The 10,437-nt window shown below is 42.3% G+C and overlaps 1 protein-coding gene across 3 annotated transcripts in view; it reads left to right on the top strand.

The window, feature by feature from the left end:
• Positions 1–1,209: 1,209 nt before the first annotated feature.
• Positions 1,210–10,437, top strand: part of nhsl3 (NHS like 3) — a 48,168-nt gene continuing 38,940 nt past the window's right edge. Inside the window, exons 1-2 of one of the 3 annotated variants that reach the window (XM_017307624.2) lie at positions 1,210–1,369; positions 7,156–7,542. In XM_017307624.2, the coding sequence (XP_017163113.2) occupies positions 1,294–1,369; positions 7,156–7,542 (463 nt within the window). In that variant the 5' untranslated portion in view covers positions 1,210–1,293. Of the gene's footprint in view, positions 1,370–6,499; positions 6,690–7,155; positions 7,543–10,437 lie in introns of those variants that run through there. The other 2 variants (XM_017307625.2, XM_081612424.1) reach the window with 2 other exon arrangements.

Here is a 10,437-nt window from a genome sequence, read left to right as displayed (position 1 = left end):
AAACAACTGATGGATTTCAGCTGATGGAGCTCCAAGACATGGAGTTCTGACTTCATCCAGCTTTTTATATCTCTTGTTGCTTAGCTTATTAGCTCAGCAAGGGCCCAGTGAACTTGCACTGACTTGAATTAAGTTGTTCTTGCAGCTGAAAAGAGATTAAAATTTGATATACATCTTGCGGGGGTCCAGCCGCTCATGCTTTCGCACATCGCAGACTGAATCCTACTAAATTTTCCTTCTCTCTATCGGCGAGAGGGAAAACTTGGAAGCAGGGAACGAGGATCAGCTCTACCCTTCAGATTGTCTGGGAACAGCAGCAGCTGGGGAAAGAAGGACTTCATGGACAAATCATTGCCATCAACAGTCGAGATGATTGATCAGATTGAAGTTGTAGTGCCTAAAAAACCCAAATGAAGTACTTAAAAAAAAAATTAGGATATGAAATGAACAAACTGTCTCTGTTGCCTGGATGATGAGCCAAACTACTTGCATGAGGCACAACAAAATATGTGACTTTCATATCCCAGTTTTCCAAATTTTTTGACATTATTTCAATGGTTTTGTTTTTCATTTTCAGTAAACTTCAAACACATTAAGAAGGTGAATAGAAGGTGTAGTGGGGGGTGTACAAGAGAAAGAGCAGCACATGTGGACAGGAACTGATCCGATTGCAGTGTTGACTGCTCAGCTCCTTCAGACTAGCCAGCAACAGTTAGCAAGCGCCTGGTAGTGTTTGCTAACTGTTGTTGGTTAGCCTCAGTGATCAGCTGAGCTTACGATGTTCTGTCAGTGAGACGCTGTTAAAAATGTTCCTAAAGGGTTAATAGAGGAGCCATGTTGTGACGACTTCCTGAAGGCGGGGTTTCAGAAAGAGCAGGAGTTTTTAAAGAGACAGAGGTCCAATTTCAAGGCATCAAATTAGAAAATAGAGCTTCTTTCAAGTCCTATTTGGTATATATGTCATTTTTATACCAACTGAAATTAACATAGATACTTGATTACGCTACAAAATTACACCATATGCCTGGAAAACACATAACACATTGATTCAAACTTTTATTATACTCTCCCACTTAATTGTTTCATTGAATAATAAATTTGGACCATTAAAATATATTGAAAATAATATTTTTATACGTTTTATATATGTCTATCCAACTTAATTTAAACCGTCACATTTATTTATGTTGGCTTTTAATAGTTCTTTAGAACTTGTTTTACAGGGGGGAAAAAACAACAAAGTATGGAGCAGAAAGGAGAAGAGGAGAGTGAGGGATTGTGGGGGAATCTCAGATGACCTCATCCCAGAGAAAACTGTCAGCTGGTCTGGTTCAGATGGAGGCCCGCGGTCACAGAGGACATCCTGGAGGTAACTTCTGCTCTCTTCAGGGTTCGGTAATGGATGGTGATTACTGTGGGTCGACCACTCCAGAGGGGGTAGATGAGTCTCGTGACTTCGTGACTTTCCACCTGAGTCGCGTGTTGTAAAAGCCGGTTGTCGTCGTTATTGCTGTTCTGAAGCTTAAGTTTTAAATGCTGATTTTTGACGTGCACACACTCCCCCCGCCCCTCCTCTCAAAGCTGTGCTCTAGTGATTTATGACGTCAAACAAAGAAATGCCGACACATATTTGTCTTTCTCGGTTTACTCGGTAGCTGTGTCTACTTTTAACGTGCGGTTTAAACGTTAAAACGTCTCTGCGCGCTCCGTCATCTCCGGTGGGTTTGGTGAGACGGACAGGAATCTCCTCTCCTTTCCCGCCGCTCAGCGTGGACCTCTCCCCGTTTCTTAAAACTGTTATTACAGCCATAATTCTCCTGCTGTACCCTCTTTTCTCCTCTCACCTTCCTCTCCACCCCTCCCATCCTCTCTGCCGCGTTATAAATAACACCCTGCCTGCTTTTACTGGAGGTAAAACCTGAACGCCAGTGTTTAATTAGCGCAGCTGAAACAGATGCTGGTGTTTCGGTTCGGATGCGGCGCCGTCGTGTTTGTCGAGGCGAGCGCAGAGGGGAAGTATTTGGGTCGGTCGCGGGACAAAAGCAGGCCGGGAATGACAATGCTGCTCTGAGAGAGCTGGGCTTATCCCGGCCGGCAGCGTGGATTTCCGGCCTGCAGTCTACTTTCAGTCCCATCAAACACACATGCTCTCACACACAGGTCCCTTCCTGAACGGTTTGGGTCGCTCTCTTCCAGCCGAGTGGGTCAAACCAGATGAGGTTCCAAAATTCACTTAAGGTTTTGCAGATTCTGCCGCCCCAAATGTCTGTTGTTTTTTTTGTTGTTGTCGTTGCTTTTTGTTTTTTACTTAAATATTAGAATATTTTGTTGAGCTACCATTTGCTCTGCTTTGTAATTTTCCCTTCAGCTTACAATAATGAAATACTTGAGTTGATCCATCATACAAAACCCAGATAAATATATTAATGGGACAAAAAGAGGAAAACAGTTCTAAAAAACTTCCATCTTTTTTAAAGTTGTTATGCTTCCTTAAACAGTTAGGTCTATGGGCTATACAAGACATGTTCAATATTTATTTATTTATTTATTTATTTATTTATTTATTTTACTTATGGAAAATTATTCTTAGACGAGATTTTAGTTTTCTCAGCTCTGCCTATTTTGAGCTCCTTTCAGAATGAGCCGTTTCAGGGCCTCTTTTCACTTTATATCCAAATAAGCTGCTGCTTGGCCACGCCTCCTCTGCCCCCAACCCAAAAGGTTAAACTTGCGTGTGACAGTGGCTGCAAACAGATGCTCAATTATACAATCGTACATGTTTGAAAAGCAAAAGTGCAGCCTCGTTCTCGATCAGAAGCAAGTGGCTTCTGGACGTTAAGTCAAGGACAGAACACTTGTGTTTTCCAGCAGCCATTGTACAGCACATACAGCGGTAAAACCAGCCGACTGAAAGTTTTGGAGCTCTGCTGGGGTTGCTAGGTGACAGGTGGAGCACCGTTGGGGTTTCTAGGTGAAGGGCAGTGCCTGCTAGTTTGTGACGTTACATTTGCTAAGTTTTTGAAACAGCTCATTTTTCATACACCAAAAAACATTGATTTATTGCCAAAAAAGAAAAAACAGAAACAAACAAAGCAGTTTTGGGAAGTACAAAAATGTGCAAACTATGAATTTAGCCTTGAGGTTCCCTTAGTGATCATTATTGCACAAACAACATCATGAAGACCAAGGAACACAGTAGAACCATCAAGGTGAGCTGAGTTATAAAACAATATCAGAAGAATTGATTGAACAGCCAAACAAAGAACTATTTGCAGTTTGCCACATGCAATGCACAACATCATGTTGGCCAACTTTCACTAGAAGGTGCCTCTGGTCAGATGGGACCAAAATTAAACTTTCCAACCAATGTGGAAAATACCATAAACGTGGAACGTGGAAAACACTATGTCAGAAAACAAACACTGCATTGGCTGTTACACCATCTACACTGTGTAACACGGTAGTGGCGGGAGGGGGGTGAAGTGCCAGTCTTGATGTAACCCAAATCTTCCATTAAAATTTGTGATCATGGAGAAATCTGTGTTTGTTTCAGAACTTTGAATTCCAACGAAATACCTTAAAATCAGCTTGAAAAACTTGAAAAGGTTTTCCGGCGATGCACCGTGATCTCTATTTGACCAAATGGCACGGCGTACAACCTTGTAATCCTCCACCAGCAGGAAGGAGGCTTGTAAAGAGGCGTCCCCTGTGACTGTAGCAAAGAGGAGCCGATTATCTAAGGAGTGATTGGCGATACATTCCCCAGTAGGCTCACAGAGTTCTATGGGTTAATGATTTTGTGTCTCTCTCCATACACACACTCACACATTCCCAGAGGGACCTTTAGCAGACACACTGAGGATGGCTGTTTTCTTCTCTATTACCATGGAAACGTTAAACATTTCAGTCTGTTAAGCACAAGTCGACGGAGCTATGACTCATTTTAACCCCTCCCGGCTCGGCCGCTTACAGTACCGAGCCCGCTGTACCTCCCACACACACTGGGACCAAAAAAACAAAACAAAAAAAAACTGGCGTCAGAACCCTCACATGTCATTAATCACCTCACTTTCATAACCTGCCAACAGGTCTGATACATGGGGGGAGTTAATTAAGTTTTAATTACTTTAAATGGAAGCAGAATGGCGATCCGTCACCCCAATCTAACGGGGACATAATGGACACAGTGTGCATTCATTCTCTCTTGGCTGAAAATCTTCCTCTGAGTTTTCCATTGTTTGCCGATGGAACATGACAAAGACTGCTGCTGGCTAAAGCTGTGTGGAAAAAATAAAAAATAAAAAATTGGACAAAGAGGAGGCGACCTGAACCATGTGAGATCCATGTGTTGGAAGATCTTTTTGCCTCAGAGGTGGACTGACAGTAATGGGTTGAGGCGATGTGTCAGAAATAGCCCAGGAATCCCGACGGACAGGTAATCTGCAGCCTCATCCCAGCGGCTAAATGAAGACATTGACCCACAAGTCGCTGGCTAAAGATGGAGCAGACAGAGCGAATTAGCCTCTGGCCTAGTTCGGCTTTTCAAAATGTTTCTGGCACAACTTCACCCAGTCCTGAGGTTTGTGGAGAAGGTCACAGATCTGCTGAGGTGACAACTCAAGCAACACTTGAAGGGCTAACACATAACTTGACGAAAGCCGCAAATCGAAACGTGTTGGTCTACCAATAAAGTAGTTTTTTTTTTGCATTTTAGAATTTTAAGTGTTGCTGGAGTTTTCACCTTAGCAAACGCAGCTTTTACAAGAAATCGGTTTGGTGTGTCACAACAACAGAAATTCAACCATCTATTGTCTATAGCCAATTGTACTTGCAAGGTCTGGTGCCCATCTCCAATAGCCATTGGCTGAGAGGTAATGAACATTAAGAATTGACAAGCCATTGGGATTCTGACAGAACCTCATTTCATATAAATGGAAGACCAAGAGACACCTCAGACGGGTCAGGGATAAAGTTGTGAAGTGTTACACAGGGTTAGGGTGATGAAACAAAAGCTTTAAGCATCACACAGACCTCTGTTCAATCCGTTTTCTGAGAATGTAAAGCGTATGGCACGATTACCAAGCTGCAGTGAGAGACCCTCCACCTAACCTGACAGGATTAATCAGAAAAGCAGTCAACACACAGAGAGCAACAGAGAGAAGGTAACTCTTAAACATGCACTCCACTAATCTGACCTTTATGAAAGAGGAGCAAAAAGTGATCAATTGTTTTCAAAAGAAAGTCATAAGAAGTTCATCAAGCCATGTAGGAGACTCCAGCCGCGTTTCCATTACAAATGCGTGCAAAACTTTGTTGATATTCCGCTAATGTTGAACAAAACAACAATTTCTCACTTGCTGTGTTTCCATTACATAAGAAACGCAATTAGTTTGCTCACGCTACAAGTCATTAAAAACATGCGCTGCCGTGATCTCCCCCACCGTCCTGCCCTTTCCAACTACTTCCTGTCGTCATCTTCTTCGTGGTTTAGAGCCTGCGGCAACATCTGGTTGTTGATCATGTGACTAGTGTGACGTGAAAAAAGTGTTTCCATTACAGTTTAGTGATATTAACCGATTTCGATACTTGCCTAAAGAAAACAGCTCAACCCAGCGCCAAAGCTTTTTGTAGAAATTGACTTGATTCCATTCGAAATGTCCAATTGTGCAATGATACGGCCAATGGAAACGCAACTCTGGTTTCTATCTATCTATCTATCTATCTATCTATCTATCTATCTATCTATCTATCTATCTATCTATCTATCTATCTATCTATCTATCTATCTATCTATCTATCTATCTATCTATCTATCTATCTATCTATCTATCTATCTATCTATCTATCTATCTATCTATCTATCTATCGTAATCAAACCAGCCATGTTGCTTCAGTAGCTACAAACCACAAACTACTTACCTCCAGCCCCCTCATCTCTGATGCCGCTGCCCACCAGCCCACCCACAAAGCCCCACACCACAGTGCAATCTGTAATTCATGACAGATTTCTTCCACAAAGTTCACTTTAAACATGAATGCAAGTAAAACATGACAGACTCGCAGGTAACTGGCCCCTTGTGACTCACTCTACCTGTCTCCCTAATTACGTGTGTGCGTGCGTGTGTGTGTCGCATTTAACAAGCGGTGTCAGGTTTCCTCTGGTCTGCATGGGGTCAAGGGACAGAGTCAGGAAAACTAAACATCTCAATCGTAATCTGTAGTTTTCTTGATATATTTAATCCAGACCTTTTTTTTCTCCCACAAAATAAATGTCCAACTCAATCTCAAATCATAATTTTTTTCCCCATGGGGGAAGTGGGGTCCACACCACCACCTAGCACTGTAACTGGAAAAAAATCAAAGGGCTAAGGCACAAAAACGTTCAAAAAGTGCAGAAGGAAAAACCGCTGGTGATCCCACCGAAAAGCTAAAAAGTCAGTTTGGAATGTGGAGAGAAGCAGGCAGCGGCGGAGCTGTGTGGCCGACTGCAAACAGCAACGCGAGAGGGTGGAGGAGAGGCTGGCTCTTGTGCAGAGGGGTGGGACGGGCTGTTTCACAGAGCATGCAGCTTCATTCACTCTGCTAAAAAACACACGCACACTCGCCTATCCCTCGGAAAGCTGTTCTCAGGCCGAGGGGGGGAAAAAAAACAAGGAGCAGCAGAAGGAGAGGACAGAACGCTTCGCTGAGTAAGTTGCTTAAGATTGTGTCTTTTGCGGATTGTCATGCAGCAAAAGCATACATGTTTGGATTGCAACGGCAGGTAGAGGAAGCGTACAGTTGACTCTGATCCTTTTTGGTTCTGTTTTAGTAAAACACCAGGCTTTTTCTCACTCTATTTCTGCTCTTCCAGCCCATCCTCAGTTACTTTTCTGCTTGTTTGAGCCGCATGTGTGCTCGCAAATGCGGTGGTACAAAGATCTGGCTTGCCTGTGCAGGATGGGTGTGTGAGGGATGTGAAAACTTCAGCTGGACAACGAGAGCGTGCTCAACATAATCCAGCTGGAATCTGTCCGTTGTTTTTCCTCTCGGCCTGGGTTATTTTCTAGTTCTAGTTCTTCTTCTTGACGTCTCACTCGCTCACCCCTTCCCTGCAGCTTCCGTCTCCAGCCCTACTTTATGTGTCTCATCCTGCTGATCTCACTGTTATCCCAGGTGGTTGGACGGTCAGGAAGAACCGATACCAGGGGAGAGGCCAGAGAGGGACTCTCATCGAATCCTGGAGAGAAATTTCACATCCGGTCCAAGCGGAGACAACTGAAGGGAGTGTTGGAGGGGGAAGATATCTACCCACTGGGACCAACCTCACAATGTCCCGGAGGAGGTCTACAGGTGATCTGGTGCCCAGGGACATCTCTGAGATCTTAGCCAAGGAGGCGAGGGCTCAGCGTGGACAGAAGAAGTCGGGAGTCTCCCTGGGACAAGCCTTCAACTGGTTGAGGAAGAGCCGGAGGAAGAAGAACCTTGGCAACGGGGTGAGCCGTATCCCCACCGGGGTGGCGGATAATAAACCGGGACTTCTCAACCACGATGCCGCGAAGGGTTAGTGACCTCTCATGCCGTAGCTTCTCTGTAAATGCTTCACTTCACTGTATCTTCAGTGTCATGATGGTGTTGCAAAACTGTGAAGATTTTGAGTGTTGGAAATATTTAAAAATTAACAAACACAAGGCAAACTTCAACACAAACTCTTCCTGTCGTTAAAGTTACGATGCGGATTTTCAGCATGAAGGTGATAAAACAAATCCAAATCTTTTTTCTCATAGGGTTAAGATGGTTTGTATTTATGTTTTGTACTAGAAAAACTTGCATGTTGCCGTGTGATGGACTAGTGACTTGTCCAGGGTGTACCCGCCTCTCACACGTTAGCAGCACCCCTCCCAACCTCACCAGGGTTAAGGGTGTAAGATAACGGATGGATAAATGGAAAAACTTGCACATAAATGATTCCAAGAGGGAAAAAAAAATCTTTTCAAGGTCACCGTGTTTGGTTTTATGATACCTCTCTACAGGTGCATCTCAATCAATCACAATTTTATTGAAAAGTTTATCTATTTCAATATGTCAGTTCACCTATTGAAACGCACTGTCATATAGATTATAGGTTACTTATGACGACTGATGTTTTCAGGCCTTTATTTCTGTAAATTATGTCGATTTTCCACTTATAGCTCATGAAAGCATAACATTTAGCATCATTAAATGCTTAATAAGGTACTTTAAGTCAGACAGCTGCATCAGAATGCATGTCAAATTTATCGAGACGTACCCATATATTTGTTTTTTTATGGCCCCTTTTGCCATTTTGCACCTTCATTCCAGAACGAAACTTAGTCATTTTGTCTATTTCTACTTTCATTTCATACATAGTCTGTTAGGTAATTATATACTTTTACTTTTCCCCTTGTTTCCATTGATTATTATTTCGATCACTTTGCTGCAGGTGACTCTTATAAAATATGAAGGTGTGTAGGATCTGGAGAGATAAATGCGATGGAGGAAAAAGTGCAAGAAGTATTTTAGATTTTGGACCGAAGGTAATAAAAATGTCAAAAACCAAGAGATAGCCTTTTATTTCAGCTCCCATAGGAAGCTCCAAAGCAGATGCTAGCGTTAGCATTGCTAGCAGCTAACGGTTAGCCAGTCGCAGTATTTTCGCAATGCTGACAATTTATTTTTCACTGAGACGTACCTGCCAGCCCATTGAGGAACACAAGAACTACTGCTTTTTACTTCAAAATAAAAACCTTGAACAGATTCCTTACTGTATCAGGCTTAAAACATAGTTTATTTGACAGGCTAACTAACAACGAGACAGCCACTTTTCAAGTAACCAAAAAAATATATCCATTAAATAAGATTTTGCTTAAAAAAACACACATACACACACAATTTATCTCTTTCTTAAATGGTTGGATACAAAAGGATCTGTTACGTTTGTATCTCATCACCATTACTGGCTGACAGGAAGTGCGCCAGTGGAGGGTCTGAGGGTCTGTTGCAGCTCGTTATTGATGTTCCTGTATTACTTTTTTCTTTTGTAGATCAGCTATTTTTAAGTCTTTCTTGTTTCTTTGGCAACTTTGTTGTGGCTTTTCTTTTAATCACAGCCTTCACGGTGATGATTTATATCTGAGGAATGTGTTGATAAAAGGTAAAGAGGGATTTATTCTTGGTCAAGACATCAGTCTGCACATCTGTATTTTGGCCAGTGACTCACTGATGCAACTCTGGGGTCTAATCCCCTTTTTTCTGTTTACTGGTGCGTTTGCTTGGTCGGCAGCACAGAGATTACCCACACTCCCCATTTCCTGTTTCTGTTCCATCCCTTTAGTATTCCCTTTTTCTTTTGTCATTCTGCGTGTGTGTGTTTGTTGTTGACGTGAATTCAGATTCACTCCAGGACTTTTATTTTTATTGACTTGTCCAACCAAAAAGCCAAACTTCCGTGATTCATTAGTATGCTCAACATTCTGGATGGGTAACAGACAGTGTCTCCTTTAGAAGCCAAAGTTTAACTAGTAATAGTGCAAATAAATCCTTAGCAGAGGATGTGGTTAAATGCTGATGCAAAAATGTGTGGGAACCATGTTTTTTTGGCATTTTGTGTCAGGGGTTTTTCCAGCGTAAGCCTGAAAAGAAACACGTCAAGAGGCACGACAGGCAATAGACTGAAGAGGCCAGAGTCAGATAGGGCAAATTATATTTAGGACTTCCAGCTTGTTCCCTGAAGTAATTTTTAGATTTTGGTGAAGAAACATTACATTAAAATGCTTTGTTCAACCCGATGAACCCCAGACTTTGTTCACTGCTTTCCTGTCCAACTTAGCTGAGCATGTACACAGACAACCGATCTGTATCGCTTCCTTCTTCTCTGTGGTTTTAGGCAACCTATCTATCCATACCAATGTTACTACCCCACTGTTGGTGAATCACAAAATTTTCTGGTTTAGTTTAACTAGCCCAGTTTAATATTCGACTTGTAAATTCAAGAAATTGCTTTAATAGAACTTCACTGACAGCATAATGTAGGCTAAACAATGTCATACAGAGACACGCCATTCGATACAAGAACAGATGAGGAACAAAGTTATTGACATCTATCTACCGGTCTGGTAAAAGTTACCAAGTCATTTCCAAGAGTTGGGGATTCTAACGAACCGACAGTAGGAGCCAAAACACGTAAATGGTGAAAATTGGAATAGTGGACAACATTCCCGGGTGTGGCAATCCTTCCAAAGTTACTCCAAGAGTACATCGGCGACCAAAAGTAATATCTAACCCAAAGTATCCAAGGGAGACTTCTGAGGCCAAAACTCCCTCTAACCAAAAAAGAACACAACGTGTTTCCCAAGACTTGTAGGAAAAAAATTACATAGATTAATGAGACGAAGGGAGAATGTTTTTAGAATTGCAGCTGGTATAAAACGAACAGCA

This window comes from Poecilia reticulata, chromosome 11, assembly GCF_904066995.2.
Source record: "Poecilia reticulata chromosome 11, P_reticulata-male-v2, whole genome shotgun sequence".
Lineage (NCBI taxonomy): Eukaryota > Metazoa > Chordata > Actinopteri > Cyprinodontiformes > Poeciliidae > Poecilia > Poecilia reticulata.
This window is presented reverse-complemented; position numbering and strand designations above follow the sequence as displayed.